Source organism: Setaria italica, chromosome II (assembly GCF_000263155.2).
Source record: "Setaria italica strain Yugu1 chromosome II, Setaria_italica_v2.0, whole genome shotgun sequence".
NCBI lineage: Eukaryota > Viridiplantae > Streptophyta > Magnoliopsida > Poales > Poaceae > Setaria > Setaria italica.
This window is the reverse complement of record NC_028451.1, coordinates 47,481,221-47,499,076: the sequence shown is the minus strand read 5'-3', so window position 1 is coordinate 47,499,076 and position 17,856 is coordinate 47,481,221. Positions and strand designations below refer to the sequence as shown.

Below are 17,856 nucleotides of genomic sequence, written 5' to 3'. Positions count from 1 at the left end.
GTTTATGTAAAATATCAATCAACCGCTGTAATTTTTCATAATAAACGTGCTGCGAGTTTCTTTACTGACAGCAACGTGATACGATAATGATATTTGGACTCATGTCATTTGAATTGCTTATTAGGTTCTTAATTTCTCGGTTATTTCCTCGAGTGTGTTTATCATAACCTATAACTTCTGCCTTGTCCCAAATCCTTGTGTGTGAACCTAATACAAGACCCTCAAATGCTAATAGGAACTATGAGATAACTGAAGAAATGGATGCAAGAGTTTTTATGCTGACTGTGCATGGCACTTTTCCTTATAAGCCTTCCTTGTTATTTATAGATGAACAACAAGTTATGTGTGATATATTTACTAATATCACAAATATATAATAAAACTACGGAGTTAGGGTGGCCGAGTGGAGCCCTCACACGCCGCTGGGACGCAATGAGAGCAAGGAGTCGGCACGCGCACGCCAAGCATCATTGCATCTTGCGGAGCCTGGAGAAGCCAAGGCGCCATCAAGGAAACTGTAGACCATCCGATGCCTACGTTGTAAATCCAACGGTGGAGAGATAACATGAGAAAAGGATGGACGGCCCACACGTCACGAAGGGGCGGAGATAAAATCTGATGCAGGTCTTCTGAAAAAAAACAGCTTTGCTCCTCCAATTTTTACCAATATGTAGCCTTACACCATCCACTTTTATTTTGTCGGTCTTCTGAAAGAACGGACCATGATAGCAAACGTACAAACTGCAACACGGAAGAAAGACCAAACGCCCTTTCGCTGAAGGACAACGGAACAGATAGAACAGGTAATTATGATCTTTCTACCGAATTTTCTATGCAATCACCGTATATATTTTTTCGTCCAACTACAAGCTAGCCCTGAAAACTGTATCTGTAAGAAAATATATCCTGCTTGTGTCAGGTATCATGTTCAGTGTTTAGTTCACAGTGGAAATGTGTTCTCTCTATCTTGGTGATAACATTTGGTTCCCTCTATTATGGTGACAACGTTCTAGTTCATTATGCAAGGATTCCTTTGCTATCTGATCCGTAACAATGTTGACGTCCTTATTTTCTGGAAATCTCATATCATTGATCAATTTAGAAGTGTTAAATATTTTAGGCGCTTTTTTTTAACACTTTGCTAAACTAAATATTTAGCTACTGTTGAAGCGATATGGCATATATTATCTAAAAAACAAGTAAATATAACTATAGTAGGTTTGAATAACATGGAAACTGCGTCCAACTGTACGAGTAGGTGTTGTGCCAATGGCTTGATACGTGCTCTACAATGAACTCAGCTGTATAACTTTATAATTACATCGAAATCATATGTCTCTTAATCCTACTCTGAGTGCATATACATAGGATGCTCAGTAGCTACTACCACATCAAGTCAGACGGGTGCTTCACCGCTCCCTTTCTTGTTCTGGACATGGCATAATTTTCTAACTACTATTTTTCTTGGATAATCACATTAGGATTGGAGCCTTTTTGTGAAGCTATGCAAAACGTTCCTTTGTTTGACTTCATCTGGACGATTGAAGGATTCTCACTGTTGCCCAAGCTTGAGCGCCATTTTTCTGAGACGTTTGACTCAAACGGTCTCAAATGGTAAAGTTTTTCCTTCACAAAATCACAATGTTCCATACTTCCATTTTGCATGTACTAGTGGCAGCTTCCCGCTCACTGACGCCGCCTTATTTTCATAACCATGGACAGGGGATTGTTTCTGAAACCATGGTGTACAATAATGAATGACACAAGATACCCTAGCTTGACCCTCTACCTGGAAGACTGGCCTGGTGATCTTGAAAAATCGGGTGATCTTGCAGTGTGGTGCAGAATCACAATTTTCAACCAAGGCGGCTGCGGCGAGGACCAGCAATTTACACATACAGGTACTGCTCATTCTTTCCTGTCCTGGTACAACTATGCATCTCATCAGAATGCATACGATCTTGGTTCAGGAAAAAAAAACATTGCATCTTAGATTTGTTCACGGTACTAACCTCAAGGTTGCGTGGGTTGGATCTTACCTAGTTGATGGTGTCTTTGCTCGTCGACGCGACGGCAGATGGAGCAGCATCGACCTTCTCAGTTATGACAGGTTCCTTGACCCTTCGTACGGCTTCCTTGTTGATGATACTTGTGCAATTGGGGTTGAGATCATTCGTGTTGCTCCTACCCGCCGACTTCATCTTGACTCTACGTGCTACCTTTATATCACTGGCTCATTTGGAATTTCGATTGTGGGTATTGATCCTAGACCCGACCGGTCGTTGCAGTCCAGCAGCACCAGCCGGTTTAGATGTACGATTCGGGGACTTTCCACAGAACAGCAGCTGAAACCTTGCATTTGTAAGAAGTTCAGTTCCGGTGGCTACGACTGGTAAGTGATGCTGTTGATAACTTGATTTTACTTGGGTTCAGATTCAGAGGGTTCCACTGTAACGGTTGATGAACTTCTCGTTGATACTCCCTCCGTTCTTAAATATATGTCGTTTAGAACAAGCAAATTAGTACCTTGTCCTAAGCATGATAGGACAAGCATCCTATATTTAAGGAATGAGGTAGTACTTGATAGTATCGAAGTTCAAAAATATTAATCATAAGGACACATCATACATAATGTTTTTTACTTATTAATGATCATAATTTTTACTGATTGGCATTTTGTTTTTCTTAGGATTGTCTGTGTTTTAGTTGGCAGTTCCCATCTACATGTATATGTGCACCCTTCTTTATCACATATATGTTGCCAATTGTTTGGGAGGATCAATATACGCCTCATCAACCAGCTTAATGGGAAGCATATCGACAAGTCATGTGAGCACTTTTCTTGTCCGTGTATCTCTCTCTCTCTCTCTCTCTCTCTCTGCGTAATTGAGAGTGAATGTTTTGGAGTTTTGAGCATCCTTTGATGAGCGAGAGATTTCCTCTATTTGTGCAGACCGCGGTATGTTCAATAGAAACATTTATCACGGATGCGCTGGTGTGGTGGCACTGCAGACATTGTTTGATAAAGAAGAGGGCTTCCTTGTCCAGGATTGTTGCATTGTTGAAGTGGAAGTGACAGTCCTTTCACGGTTTTGAACACTGCTGCTCGGTAAGTCTTTTGGGGCACTAGCTTCTTCTAAGTAATATTGCAATTTGCTATCCCAAATCTAGCCCTCAACATGTATTTTCTTGCTACGTGATATCAATATTGAGTTAAGTTGGAAGCTTTAAAAGTTTTGTTTTGCCACCCTATCCATCCTCCATTTGCTGCTCTGGTAACCTGAAAAAACTTTTTGTGACAATTTCCTGAAAAAACTTTCTGTGACAGTGCATAATCTGTGCATGAATCCGACATGCCTTTTTGTTATGCTTCTGCGCTTGTACTTTGTAGTGATGCTGGAGGGACAAATCAGCACGCTGTTGAAGAGGAGGCTTATCATAACCCATTCGAGTGGGATATGTCACCTTTTTTTCGCATCTTCCAAAAGGATCCGCGGTTTGACATCACAGATTTGATTTTGAAGCATAGACCTCTGGATGGATTTCCACAGGAGTGGTAGCTAAAATTCAATCGATGTAAACATCATGAGATCAGATTATCTATGTGCAGTATCCGATTTTCTTTTTCGTTTTCTTTTAGATGTAGTGCTCCAGATTTCGTTTTCCCCTTGTCGATGTAGCAAGTTAAGCAAGTGTTATCAAATAGAAAGTAACATCTCTAAGGAAAGTGTTATCGACTGATTTCAGTTACAGCTAAGGCAGGCACGGATTAACATAACTGAAACCAGAAGGATCCACAACAGTGCGATTCGCCGTGTAACAAACATAGGCAGCAAAGAATGAAACAAACCAGAGGCAACGTGGTAAAATTTGACTGCAACTATTTCTCCGCACCTACGTTTCCAATGTTCCAAAACTGGTGCAAGAGTAACTGAGAATACCAAATTGTTAGCGTACAGCAGAGATCAAACTCTCATCCTTCCACAGAGACTGTACGTTGCATTTGTGGCAAATAATCTGTACTTCGGAGGTAGATGAGGCAGAATGAGAGATGTTTTTTTTTCTGATGATTTCTTCTCTTGATTTGGAGCACAGCTGAACCGAAGATTATCCAGCAATTGTTACACTGACCAACAATAACAGAAAGTTTTGTTAGATCATAAATTCTTACATAGTACGGCCAGAATAGTTAAGGCTTGAGCTAGTATGTCAGTACCTTCTTGCCTTCTGCCTACTCGCCATCAGAGCCTGATGCCCATACACAGCATGAATTGTCAGGAATGCGACACCAATGGCCACAGAAGTAAGACAAATCAATCTCAAAATGCGAAGCTGAGTTCTTGCTGTAGGCTTCCGACACATGATTCGAACCACAGGCAGCAGAGATACAAAACAGCAGAGCCCGCCAAGCAAATAGAAGACCAGTAGCATGTTATCCGGCCAATTTTCAGCTGAGTTGGTGAAGAGCACAGGTGACACTGCCGCTAACACAGCCAAGCAAGTATAGGTAGGCATGTAACATTCGAACTCTTGCAATGGATCATCAGTTGGAGCCAACCAATATCTCAGCTCCTTCAACCTTCTTGCCAATCTACTCTTGTACCAGTCCTTGATGTGAACGACTTCCTTGACATGATTGCCATCCGAATTTGTCAGATCACAGAACTCAACTACAGCATGTTGTGCATCTAACATCTTAACAATTTTGGCCCTTTGGTGACCGACAAGGCCCACCGCCTGATTCAGAGGGTGACCAATGGTCTCAGTGGCATCGACAATCCAACCTTTGGATCTATCCCAATCAAAATGCAGCCTCATTTTTGTGGTGAGGGCAAATGTCGAATCAAAGTTATCCTTCTCTTTGAATATCCGCACACGGTAACTGTCCCCATTGCTAGTGGGAGATTGAACAATGACCCCTCTCACCCATTTGCCAGCACTATTCAATACATCAACACTGTCATATATGGTAAAGCTAGGATGAGGACCAGTGCCTTGATGCTCTGTGTCGCTGGAGCAAGCCAGTACTGGTTGGAGCTTGTCCTTTTGCAGCAGAATGGAGTCGTCCTCAGATACAGCACCCTTTGGCTTGACAAGAAGCAAACCACTACCAGTTCTGATATCTTCAATGGTAGCTTCCACGAAGGTTCGACCATCATCTTCAATCATCTCTACAGCATGTCCTATCTTCAGATGAGACGGCATTGGCTCCAGTTCCACCCTGTTGCCAAACTGAATAAATTCCCTGGCACTTGTCAGACCTGAACATATCCCATCCCATTTCCTCTTGAAGCAAGACCTGAAAGATGAATTCCTCGGCAAGTGGCTGGCTCTGGTTGAGCTGCTCTCATCAAACAAAGGGATTCTGGATTCCATGAGTAGATACGATTCCAACTGCAATTTCAAGATGGGACTGATGCTGTCAATGGCGTTGAATTCTCAATAGTCAATATCAGCGTAGTACAAATACGAAGGCGAGGACCAGAAGGCAGGGGCGTTGCTAAGGAAGGAGTACCAGGGAATGAAGGACTCACCGTGGTTGGGGAGAAGCGGTCGACGAGGGGGCGCCGCGTGTTCAGTCGACGGGCTGGAGGAGGGTCCTAGGAAGAGACCTCGCGCTTCACCGCTTGGTCGTTGACGAACTCGCTGGGCCCTGCGCGCTCTTCGTCGTGGTTTCCCGAATCCACGGGAAGGTGGGGGAGGAGCAGGCCTGGGGCGTCCGCCGGTGACTCGTCGGCGTTGAAGCCCACGCTGCTGTTGCCTGTTGGTTGAGCGTGGTGTCGTCCCCGTGAAGCGCTCGGCCCTGCTGCTATTTGGTGGCGGGGGCGCGGTCGGGGGATGCGGCTTACCGGCAGCAAGGTGCGGCGGAGCGGCGATGCGATTGCTCCGCGCAGGGTGGTAGCGTCGCCGCGAAGCGCCGAAGCCCAACCCGCGCGAGCCTGCGCAGCAATCGAGGGTGAGAGGGAGCGGGGGATGTTGGTACGGAGGGGATAGAGGAGGCGGCGGCTTACCTGCGGCAAGGTGGTGTCGGAGGCGCGATCCCGAGACGGCCGCGTCGCGGTGGCCGGGGTCGCCGCGTCGGCCAGCTCCGCCGTGGGCGCAACGGTTAAGCCGGCGTAGCCTGCTCCCGGGGGCTTTTCAGGGGAGAAGCAGCCAACTGTCTCGCAGCTGGCCAGTGTTGGGCCCGATTTTGGAATGGGCTGGACTTGGTCTAGTGGACAGCCCATACTGATTTTTATTCTTTTTTTATTCTGTTACTACTAGTATTTGGATTTTTTTTTTCTATTTGCATTCCTTGCTTCTCTTTTCTTTGTGCCCCTCATCGAAGAAGTAGCACTGTTAGATTCCTTAACGGTTACCTATATGTGACTACATTTTTGCTTCTTTGCTTCAAGAAGGAAAAAGGAGTATTTCTAAAAATGAGTTTCTCCGAAAATAAGAGATTAATCCTTATAAAAAAAGAAAAATTGTACAGGTGCAAAGCGAGCAGCGAGGCCGCGAGGGCTTCCGATCATGGACACCGCGAGGTTTGTTACCAGCTCCTTACAACCCCTTCTCCATAGGCTTTTGTGCCACATCTTGACGCTGATTACCTCTTTGACTATATTTCTTGAAAAGATTACACAATCCATACATAAACAAGAAATTACACGCCTATACATGTTTTGCATGGGTTCATAGTGATCATACAATGCACACACATTAGTTTGTCACGCCAATTTTAGACAACATCGTCAAATCTCTTCTCGGCATGCTTGAACACTTCCTTCAGAGACTTCTTCACATTTTCATCAGCAAAAATAAAGTGCACTGCTTCCTGAGCTAGGTGAAACAGCTCAGGCTTGGTGAGACCTATCAAAATCATGCAGGTCTGTCAGGTCAGTATTAGAAATAGCACTACTTTTTAATTTACTTCTTTACAAGAAGAGAGCATACCAAAAGTGGCTGCAACGAGGTAATACTCATTTGAGAGGCTTGTTGAAAACAGGCCACAGTCATCTGTGCATAAGGATAGAGGGTGCTTTGCATTATAGAGGTCAGCTGCACAAATTCAGTATAATAAAATGTTAGTACTGAGATGATGATGATTCTCGGCAAGAACTTTGATCTTGTATCATTAAGGACCAACCAAAGTGATGAAGCTCTAGAGAAGGAGCACCTCCTGTCATAACATTTGATGTTAAACATATCTCAACCTGCATTTTATCTTGAGTTAAACATACACGTCATGCCTAATTGACTATATATATGAAATGGGTAGAAAGAATTTTACTGGAATCATCAGGGACTTGAGCTTCTTCCATTCTGCATCATTCAGACAGCATACATGACCCAGCCTCTGAGGGCAGAAATCCAGCACTGCCTGGATCTCCTTCCTGTTTGCTACCTATTGTCACTAAGTTTTACTTCATTGGTCAAATAGTATAGAGCAATATTTACAAATGTAGCTGCAAGAAAATAAAGGTCAAGGAAAGAGTGGTTTAGAAGTTGTTGACAAGTATTTCCAGACCTCTCCACAGTGAATTGTAATGGGGATTCCTAGCTCTTTAGCATGTTGCAGGGCAGGCAAGTATGTTTCCCTTCACAAATATTGCAAATGCCGAGGAGTATTAGCACATAAATATTTAGCATGTTTTCACCTATTTTAAGGCAGATATTAGGTACTTTTTACCATTCCCCCACGACTGGATTGCCAGAAAGATCGATGCCAATGACACCTTGGTCCTTCAATTCCAGGGCTAAATTAACCTGACAAAAAGAAATTATTTCTGCAGATTATCGATGTGTGCCTATGTTTGTTACTTTGTTTAGAATATCAGCTTCTTGGAAAATCTTAACTTACAGTATCCAATGCAGCCGAAGTTGTCTCACGGCGATCAATACTAAGAAGGAGCCTGACATATATCCTCTTTTTCATTGTGTCACCATCAAACTCAATTGTAGGTGTGCAAGCTAATGTGTCATTTGTTCTTGAGTTAGAATCAAATAAAACAACATCAACAGCTTCAACTGCTTTTAGACCTTTAATAACAGCATCCATGTAAGACCGCTTGGTCATCCCTTTGGCTTCATTGTTCTACATGATATGTGAGCAAAAGAACACATAACTAACCACATTCTTGCTGCATAGACTCACAAAACTGTAAAAAATATGCAACAAAATATTCCAAAGAAGCACCTTAGGGGTAGTTCTTATTTCCAAATACACAACATTCTCTGCAGCAAAATCTTCCACGACCTGTTATATTTCCTGGGTCAATGAACTGCGCAAATTTACAGTATTAAGAATGCAACCTTCTAATTGAGATGACAAATATACCTCCTTAGCGATCCTTGTTACTGTATCATGTTCCGTTGTAAGTATATGGAACAAATCAAAAAGCTTGAAACACTCTGGGAGAGATCTACCATCTGTTTAGGAATTTCAAATGCCAGTGTTTAAAATCCTCAAAAGTCATGCAAAGGAAATTCTTCGGTGTTATCAGTGATTAATACAATCCATGGTATCTTTTGATATGATTTATAGTAAGTAACTGCATTAGTAAAAATAAAGGTGATCTTTGACTTACTCTTCATGATCACATCTTTAACATCTTCGAAGACAATGATTCCTTTGTCAGCTAGCTGTTTTGCAAGTTCCCTGTTCAAAAAAGGATAAGAATGTCTGGACACAGATTTAAATGGTATATAAGCAGTGTGTGCTCTTAAATCATTGTAGTAAAATCGGTTCTGAGTCTTAACAGCACAAACTTATTATTGAATCCACAAAGAATAGGTCATTTATATAGCTAGGGAGCATCCATCAGACTATCACATATGCCTTGGCCTTAATGCAAGAACTAATACAGCATGTTGGTACTTGGTAGCCTTGAGGCCTTGGCCCTTTGTTCTGAGTGCAATATATGATAAATTGACAGATGACAAAAAGGCTAATTATTGGATCAGCATATACATCTGGTTTAGACTTTAGACCAAATAAATAGCTAGAACTTAGAACTATACATTCAAACGAAAAGTGTTAGCATGTGAACTAGCATGGCCAGTCACGAAAGGATTTGAACATATTGTTTAAGAAATATAATAAAGGGAAACATAACATCTCTGAAGCAAACATACAATGTCTAGGCGAACTAACCCACAAATTAACACATGATACATTTCTTGACGCAAATAACAGATAATTTACAGACCTATCTTCCAGGAGCTTCTAGTTAGTAGTAAGGTAATTGTTGCGGAGGCCAAATCATTTCCGATTTGTGGATCATAAGCTCCTTTAGAAAAATCATCAAAACGGGTAAAGATTTTTCACCCACATGAGCACTCCCATGAATCCACATGCTTGCACCCTACTACTGCACATGCCCTGTTCGTACTATCTGACGACACTTAATAAAACTGCAGTTCTTTACAACATCGCAATTTACAATCCTGATAAAGTTCAGGTTTATGCACAGAAATGAGATTTGTTCGCTCGACAAAAAAATCGGATTTGAACCACAAATTTCCTAACGAGTTCTTCTCCCAAACGTGTGTCACGAAGTCATGGAACAGATACTGCACGATGATGCCCCCTACCGGTCTAGAGTCCAGACTTGAACTGCGCTACTCTAGCGTCGAATCAAGAAACTGAAGCTACCCATGGCTAGAAATCAAGAACCAGGAGTCCGGGGGAGACGATGAGATGAGAGGGGAGGTGGGGTAGGGGCGGAGCGGAGTACTGACAGGAGGGTGGAATTGCGGACGGAGCCGTTGAGGTGGGCGTGGAGCTCCACCTTGGGAAGCGCGACGCACCACTCCCTCATCTCCTTCTCCTTCGCCACCTTCCTCCCCATCTCTGCGTCCATGGCGGCTGCTCCTTGCTTCGCCCTGTCAGTTTGCTGAAGTCTTGGAGGATGGGACGGTTAACAAGGAGGAGCAATAAGCGGCTTTATATATAACAGCCTTCAATTCGGACTTCAGAGTCTGAGGGATTCAGTTATTTCGGGGACAGTTGCTTCACCATGGTTGCAAATAATTTTTTTTAGAGTAAAATACCCGAGCGGATTCTAAACTTGTGCGAGTGTATCATCTAGGTTCCCAAACTTCTAAAACGCACGTTGAAATCCTCCAAACTTGCTAATTGTCCCATATAGGTCCAAATCTCTAGAACTTCCATTAATACGCCTACATGGCATGTTGACTCCGTGATGACGTGGATCCACACGTGGGGCCCGCTCGTCAACCTGCCACGACGCCATCTTCCCTTCATCACCGCGTGCACCGCAACGCCTGTCGTCGGCCAGCGGATCTGCTTATGTGGAGTCCACATGTCAGCTCTCTCTTCCTCACCTCCTCCCCACATTTCTGTCTTTCTCTCTTCCTCACCTCTTCTCCCACATTTCTATCTTTCTCTCTCTGCGGCGCCTGTCCGGCTGCTCGCGTTGCCCCCTCCCCCCCTGAGCTGGCCCTTGCCGCCTGCCGCAGCACCCCTGCACCTCATGCCGCCCGCCACCGGCACGGCTGCCTTGTGCCAAGGTCAACCGGCCGCTCCCGACGACGTGTAGGAGAACGAGGCCACAGACGATGCACGCGGTGCCGCGGAGGGCCCTGGTTGTCATCCTAGGGCCCGACTGTGGACCACTGGTCGTCGGCCCATGGAGGCGCTCAGCCTTTGGCCCGATGGCAGTTCAACAACATGGTTGGGAGGGGCACTAGCGGCGGCGGATGGCCCGCGGCCGTGCGACACGACGGCATGGCTGGGGGAGGGCGCTGGACGGCGGCAGCCCATGGCGGAGTGCGCGTGATGACATAGCTGGGGAGCGGCGCGATTTCAATGAGCAGGACCGTGAATCGGAGTCAGCACGAACAAGCTCAATGCGGCAGCGGCAAATCAAAATGGTCAGCGGTGGGAAAAGGGCTTGGGTGAGCATTGTGCGGCTGCCATCCTTGCAAGCTCCGCTGTTGGTGCCAGTGAGGAGGCGGATTGCACGAGCTCGAGCGTTGCCATCAAGGTTCTGAGGTGGAGCGCCGCCGCCGACCGCCAAGGACCTCGTGGTACCTCCGTGTCCCCTGTCGACGCTGGGACCAGAGCAGCCTAACCCGCCGCAACCTCCCGCCTTTCTGCTTTCTTGCCTCTGCGCGTGCTAGCCCCCTCACATCCTCCTCCCCTTTTCTCCTCCGCCTCCTCAGAAGGGCCGAGGGGCAGTGGTGGCTGGCGGAACGGAGGCCAACGGCTGCGCGCCTGAGAGGTAGAGCAGCGTGGCCAGCAAGCGGTGGTGGCTTGGGCTCGAGGTCGAGCGCTGCCATCTGCCGCCGCCGAGGGGCTCGAGTGCCTCCTGCCAGAGATGCAGATCTCGGCGACGGAAAAGGAGAGAGGGGTCAGCTGCGCGGATCGAGGTCCAGCTCGTGCTGGTCTTCTGTATCGTCGGGGAGAGGACCGCCGGTGGACTGGTGGACAAGGAGATAGAGAGAGTGGACAGAGAAGCATGGTAGAGCTTACGTGCGGATCTACATGTCCACATCACCGCGTAGTGTGCCATGTAGGCATATTAATGGAAGTTCTAGAGATTTGGACCTGTATGGGACAATTAGCAAGTTTGAAAAGTTCAATTTGCGTTTTAGAAGTTTGGGAACTTAGATGACACACGCGCACAAGTTTAGGGACCGCTCATGCATTTTACTCATTTTTTTATCAACTCTCCTAAGATTAGAAAGTTTGCAATTTGGATATTCTTAGGTGGGATGGATTGAAAAACTAGTATCTGTATAAACTGAAGATGAATTATAAAGATTGCTAGAGCCATCTCACCCATCAAAAGATCACAACAGGATCGCTCTGGAAGAGGAGATTTGTACCAAAATCCTTGACTTTGATACAAATTTGAACCAATCCATAAACGTTAAAAAACACTCTCTTATTCAAGCTATAATCTCTAAACATGATTATCTCAACAGTTCAGCTGGGAAGAAAAAACACTGGTCAGTGGAGGTTACTGCTTGGTTAGCTTTACAAAGGAGCCCTTTTTTAGCGGTTGGCTTTGCAAAAGAGATGCCTTTTCTTGGCGACAAAAGGTGAAACTGAAATGGTTAGGATCAATTTACCTTCCTACCTGTTGTCATCTTCCAGTGCTGAAGAGGAGTGCGACACAAATGAACCCAGCAGCATCAATATCACACATTCAGAAATCAACTTCTTCTATTCTACAGTTCAGCTCTTCAATTTTTCTGCCGCGCAACATTGTGGTTTTATTGGCTGTTTCGCAATTTACCTTGTCCCCGTCAATGACCAATGCAGTTATCGATTTGGGCTCCTCCATAGATCAATAGCTGCGGCTTTCAGGCTTGATAGTCTGAACTCTGAACTGTATTCAGTCATTTGATAATACGGAACACTCTCCTTTGTCAATGAGGTGTGTACTGAAGTTAGCATCCCCTCTGATCAGTATATCATGACAAATACAGGAAAACATATTGATAATTTAAGCTGAAAACACACTGAATGTCAACAGAAATTTAAGCTGAAAACCGACTGAATATAACTAGAGAGCATGCCCTTGGTGTCACCTGAAAAAACTACAAGATGGACCTGCAGAAACGAAAACCAGAATCTGAACAGACTGGTTTGTAATATGTTTCATTTTGAACGGAGACAGTCGTGCACCATGAATCAGTTCAGGGTAGAGAGCTCGGGGTGTTTGGATACGAGGTGCTAAACTTTAGGAGAGTTACATCGGATGTTCAGACGCTAATTAGAAGGACTAAACATGAGCTAATTATAAAACTAACTGCAGAACCTCTATACTAATTCGCGAGACGAATCTATTAAACCTAATTAATCCATCATTAGCAAATGGTTACTGTAGCACCACATTGTCAAATCATGGACTAATTAGACTTAATAGATTCGTCTCGCGAATTAGACTCCATCTGTACAATTAGTTTTGTAATTAGATTATATTTAATACTTCTAATTAGTATTCAAAATCCGATGTCACATGTACTCAAGTTTAAAAAACATACACCCTCTAACATGGGTAGAATAATTGAACAGGAACAGCTGTTACTGCAGTACTGTACTGGAGAGTGGGAACAGGGGTCACAGCAGACAGATGCTCGTCAGTTAATTGACTTTTCAGAAGGGAAAAGATTAATGCAGAAGTTAATCCTCAAAATTATTGCAGCAGACAGCAAGATGAGAATCTCTCCTGACCAGGTGCCAGTGGGCCCCAAAATAAATTAGCACAGATGGATTCATTCGTTAAAACTGGTGATCAGACATAAACTGCATGATTGCAGATAGCACTTTGACCCCCAATAGACAACGAAGAAATATCTCTGTAGACGCCAGATTAGGAGACAAGACTCTTCATGAAGGGGTGTTTAGTCCGTGTCACATTGAATCTTCGGAACCTAGTTAGGAGGACTAAATATAAGTTAATTATAAAACTAATTGCATAGATGGAGGCTAAACGACGAGACGAATCTATTAAGCCTAATTAATCCAGCATTAGCAAATAGTTACTGTAGTAGCACATTGTCAAATCATGGACTAATTAGGCTTAATAAATTCGTCTCACCATTTAACCTCCATCTGTGTAATGGATTTTGTAAATGTTCTATGTTTAATACTCCTAATTAATATCTAAACATTTAATGTGACAGGTGGTAAAGTTTAGAGGTGGGAACAAACATCCCCCTGTAAATCAAACCTTGACAGAACAAAGTGCCGTCTTCCCCAGCCCTCGCCTCCAATCCACGTCAGGTTGAGCATGCCCTGCAGGAACACAGCTTGGAAAGCTCCCACCAAACCTTGTTATACCCGAAAGATGCTTCAGAGCGTATCCCAGGAGCTGTTGCCTGGGAGATCTTCGAGGCTTTTGAAGTAGCCGAGAACAACACTCATCTCCAGTACAGGTAAGCTAACAGGATCCTGACCTGAACCACCGAATCAACGAAACGTTGGAGCTTTATCAGTGAGCTGTGACAAATCATTGTTTGTTTGTTTCTGCTGGCCATTCCGGTGCTCATTTGCCTGTGCTAGTTACAATTGGTTTTCTGCACAAGCCCAATCACTGGGCTAGTTACAGAGTTTTGTTGCCAGCAGGGAGAACCGGAGAACACACAGGCGAGTTAACTTCAGATCCATCAGAAGCATGGAAGAAGAAACAAGAACAGGACATGAAAGCCCACAACGCTTTCGTGAATGATTTCCAATTCCATACATTCCGTAAAAATACAAAGTCCCTTTCTGTTGGAAGAATAGTCGATTTTATTGGATTGCTTGGATGCTTTAGGTAGTGTTTGGTTCCTTGTATGATCCGATACATGTATGAATTGGTGCGGGATCTGAGCACGATGAAGTGTTTGGTTCGTTGAATCGCACCGCTTCGTCCAGGATGAGATGGTTCAGATTCTTGGAATATACCGAGAAGATGCCGTACCGAGCTGTGCGCTAAAATCGACCGAACGACTCGGTACAGGATGGAATCATCCCCACCTGTATCAATCCATCCAGGATCAACCCATCCAGCTGAACCATCCCATACAGGATCATCTTCCATGCGAGCAACCAAACACTACCTTACTGACTGAGACGCAGCACGGCCGCCAGCACGTGGCACCTCTGAGAGCGGCAGACCAAGCAGGGGCGGGCCGCAAACCGCGTGCGGCGTGCACGAGCTGACGAGCACGACTCCGGGAACGGGTTTGCGGCGATGGAGAACGGGCGGCAAAAGCTGGTCTGGTCCGGCGCGCAACCGTCCACCGTGTTCTGGCGGGCAGCCGGTGAGGTTCTTGCTATGCTCCTGACCGTGCCGACCGCCATCCTCCCGAGCCCGGCGCCCCGAACCTCCTTGATCCCGCGGCTATCGCACCCCTTGGTCCCGTCAGGCCCGGCGCCCTTGTCCACCGGCGGCGGCGGCGCCTCGCCGGCCTGGAAATTTTGCAGAATTTACCCCAATTTGAATCGCGATTATTAACCGCGATTCAAAGTAGGGGGTTGTATGTAAGATATCGGACCACTATTTTGCATTCAGACCCTTAATTTGGATCGCGATTATCCAAATTGTTTTTTTTTTGTTAAATATGGGTTGTCGTTTCATAAAGGTCCCTGATTTTTTACGAATAAGCCCTTTCCTCCTCCAGATGGGCAGCCGCTCGCTCCTTCTCCCCAGTCGCGCGGCAGAGCCGGTGAAGAAGCCGAGGAGCAGGGGTTCACGGTGGTAGAATGCGCAGAAGCGCGGAGAAATCGGGGGTCGGAGAGGTGGCGGCGCCACCGCTTGCAGGTGAGGGAGGAGGAGGACGGCAACAGCGGGAGGCGGAGGAGGATCACCGAAGGAGGTCATCGTCGTCCGCGCTCTACACTGCAGGTCTGCAGCCCGCGAGCCGTCCAGCGACTCAAGGCCATGTTTAGTTGCCTCAAAACTCCCAACTTTGACACTATATAAAAAGAAGATTCCCCATCACATCAAACTTGCGGTACATGCATGGAGTACTAAATGTAGACGAAATCAAAAATTAATTGCACAGTTTTGTTGTACTTTGCGAGACGAATCTTTTGAGCCTAATTAGTCAATATTTGGATAATAATTCACAAATACAAACGAAACACTACAGTGTGCTACAGTGCTATAACAGTAATTTTGCACCTCCAAACTTTGAGCAACTAAACAAGGCCCAAGATGAGCAACGGAAATGCCGGTTTCTGTCAGCAGATGACAATCGTGACTCGTGAGCAGGTGATCTGTCGGCTTCGCACTTCCGCCGAACAGCATGCGCGCGTTGGAAAAGAAGATCACAAGTGGAGAAAACGAATGGAAACACAGGTGGCAACTGACAACCTTTTTCATTTATTTTCCCATTAAAAATTCATAAAGGATTGCTAAACGAGCACGCTCCCCCCTGGCCTTGGGCTACTCGACACGACTTGGCGAATTTGCCTTCCTCGTTCCTCCGATCCCAGGCGAATCCGCACCCAGCGCCGCGATGGAACCCGAATCCGCCGTGGCCGTCGTGACGGTGCCGTTCCCGGCGCAGGGCCACCTGAACCAGCTCCTCCACCTCTCCCTGCTGCTCGCCTCGCGGGGGCTCCCCGTCCACTATGCCGCGCCGGAGCCGCACCTCCGGGAGGCCCGCGCGCGCCTCCACGGCTGGGGCTGCGGCGGCGCTGGCGCCGGGTCCCCGTTCCTCACCGCGGTCCGCTTCCGCGCGCTCGAGGTCCCGGCGCACGCGTCCCCTGCCCCGGACCCCGCGTCCCCGTTCCCGGTGCACATGCTGCCCCTCTTCGAGGCCTTCTGCGCCGGCGCGCGGTCCCCGCTTGGCAAGCTCCTGGAGGAGCTCTCCGCGTCCCACCGCCGCGTCGTCGTCCTGCACGACCGCATGGCGGCGTTCGCGGCGGGGGAGGCCGCGCGGCTGCCCAACGCCGAGGCGCTCGGGGTGCACTGCCTCGCCGCCTCGTACAACGTCGGGTGGGCGGACCCCGGGCACGCGCTCCTGCGGGACCACGGCCTCGTCTTCCACCCGTCCGACGCCTGCGCGACTAAGGAGTTCGTCGCGCTCGCCAGGCGGATGGGCCAGGAGCGCAGGCGCGCACCCGGCGCCGGCATGGTCGTCAACACCTGCCGCGCGCTCGAGGGCGAGTTCCTCGACGTGCTCGCGGGGATCCCCTCTTCGGATGGCCCCAAGCTGTTCGCCGTTGGGCCTCTGAATCCGGTGCTCCTTCCCGGCACGACCGGGAGCGCGCGGCACGAGTGCCTGGATTGGCTCGACAAGCAGCCGTCGTCCTCCGTGCTCTACGTCTCCTTCGGCACGACGTCGTCGCTCCGGCCGGAGCAGGTGCGCGAGCTGGCCGCCGCGCTGCGGGACAGCCGCCAGCGGTTCATCTGGGTGCTGCGCGACGCCGACCGCGCCGACATGCGGGACGAGGCCGCGCCGGAGAGCGGGGCGCGCCTCGCCGTCGCGGCGTCCGAGCTCGGCGACGCCACGGCACGGGGAGCCGGCGTGGTGATCACCGGGTGGGCGCCGCAGCTGGAGATCCTTGCGCACCGCGCGACGGGGGCATTCATGAGCCACTGCGGGTGGAACTCCACCGTGGAGAGCCTGAGCCACGGGAAGCCCATCCTGGCGTGGCCCATGCACAGCGACCAGCCATGGGACGCCGAGCTCGTGTGCAAGTACCTCAGGGCCGGCATCCTCGTGCGGCCGTGGGAGCAGCGCCACGACGTCACCCCGGCGGCCGCGGTCCGCGAGGCGATCGGGAGGGTGATGGCCTCGGACGAAGGGGCGGAGATGCGGCGGCGGGCGGCGGCGCTCGGGGAGGCCGTCCGCGGCGCCGTGGCCGAGGGTGGGTCGTCCAGACAGGACCTGGAGGAGCTCGTCGCTTACATGACGAGGTGATCGGGGCGGCGGCTGTGCTGCATGGTGCTGTTCGAATTGGTGATGATTTGATGTGTTATTTAAGACTGACTTTGATTGTTACTGATGATGAAAGCGAAGGTCTATGGTTTTCATTTGGCACTTGCCAGATGTCGTCGACTAAGTCAATTAGCAAGTTACCAGCTTGAAAGCCTTGAATATGCGATGCTGACAGTACAAGTAGGCAGCAATTCATGAAAAAAGTACCCAATTTAGGGATGAAACTCCTGAACTGCAATCAAGAAATGACTCAATCACCCTATCGCCCTGCCAAAATCCGTTCTTGCTCAGCAGTTTTTTGATTAAAAAAAATCGGTGGGGGTACCAAAATATAGGAGCAAATGAACATGCATGCCTAATTCTGTCAAACAAAATTTCGCAATGCAGGGATTGGGATTTCTCCTGAATCAGCAGAAAAGTCGACAAACAGCTTCAAACCAAAATTCACCCTAAATTTGCTGAGGA

The 17,856-nt window shown here is 47.5% G+C and overlaps 3 protein-coding genes and 1 long non-coding RNA gene across 5 annotated transcripts; 2 read left to right on the top strand and 2 right to left on the bottom strand.

Moving 5' to 3' along the window:
• The first annotated feature begins 2,694 nt into the window (after window positions 1–2,694).
• On the top strand, window positions 2,695–3,685 carry LOC111256198. The gene is made up of 3 exons (XR_002676190.1): window positions 2,695–2,829; window positions 2,954–3,109; window positions 3,392–3,685. It is a non-coding gene; the product is annotated as an uncharacterized LOC111256198 (long non-coding RNA).
• A 179-nt stretch (window positions 3,686–3,864) lies between these two features.
• On the bottom strand, window positions 3,865–6,390 carry LOC101774668. 2 transcript variants are annotated; one of them, XM_022823747.1, is made up of 4 exons: window positions 6,012–6,390; window positions 5,535–5,939; window positions 4,217–5,394; window positions 3,865–4,126 (listed from the first exon to the last, which is right to left on the bottom strand). In XM_022823747.1, exons 3-4 carry the CDS (start codon window positions 5,374–5,376, stop codon window positions 4,108–4,110), a joined length of 1,179 nt encoding a protein of 392 aa, XP_022679482.1. In that variant the 5' UTR covers window positions 5,377–5,394; window positions 5,535–5,939; window positions 6,012–6,390; the 3' UTR covers window positions 3,865–4,107. The 2 variants fall into 2 exon arrangements, with proteins under 2 accessions (XP_022679482.1, XP_004958587.2); XM_004958530.4 differs by having other exon boundaries at window positions 5,535–6,390.
• Window positions 6,391–6,472: 82 nt separating this feature from the next.
• Window positions 6,473–11,646, bottom strand: LOC101774259 (adenosine deaminase-like protein). Its single transcript, XM_004958529.3, has 11 exons — window positions 9,724–11,646; window positions 8,571–8,641; window positions 8,321–8,412; window positions 8,180–8,239; window positions 7,844–8,077; window positions 7,673–7,749; window positions 7,511–7,580; window positions 7,274–7,387; window positions 7,130–7,196; window positions 6,937–7,041; window positions 6,473–6,852 (listed from the first exon to the last, which is right to left on the bottom strand). The coding sequence occupies exons 1-11, from the start codon at window positions 9,843–9,845 to the stop codon at window positions 6,722–6,724; spliced, it is 1,143 nt and encodes a 380-aa protein (XP_004958586.1). The 5' UTR covers window positions 9,846–11,646; the 3' UTR covers window positions 6,473–6,721.
• A 4,134-nt stretch (window positions 11,647–15,780) lies between these two features.
• On the top strand, window positions 15,781–17,552 carry LOC101773859 (putative cis-zeatin O-glucosyltransferase). Its single transcript, XM_004958528.3, has one exon. It carries the CDS (start codon window positions 15,964–15,966, stop codon window positions 17,371–17,373), a length of 1,410 nt encoding a protein of 469 aa, XP_004958585.1. The 5' UTR covers window positions 15,781–15,963; the 3' UTR covers window positions 17,374–17,552.
• Window positions 17,553–17,856: the final 304 nt, after the last annotated feature.

Coding starts and splice junctions, on each gene's coding strand:
- LOC101774259 (XM_004958529.3), bottom strand. CDS start 9,845: ATGGACGCAGAGATGGGGAGGAAGGTGGCGAAGGAGAAGGAGATGAGG. Junction 7,750..7,843: donor CTTCGGCTGCATTGGATACT/GTAAGTTAAGAT, acceptor TCTTTTTGTCAG/GTTAATTTAGCCCTGGAATT. Junction 6,853..6,936: donor CCTCGTTGCAGCCACTTTTG/GTATGCTCTCTT, acceptor TGATTTTGATAG/GTCTCACCAAGCCTGAGCTG.
- LOC101774668 (XM_004958530.4), bottom strand. CDS start 5,376: ATGGAATCCAGAATCCCTTTGTTTGATGAGAGCAGCTCAACCAGAGCC.
- LOC101773859 (XM_004958528.3), top strand. CDS start 15,964: ATGGAACCCGAATCCGCCGTGGCCGTCGTGACGGTGCCGTTCCCGGCG.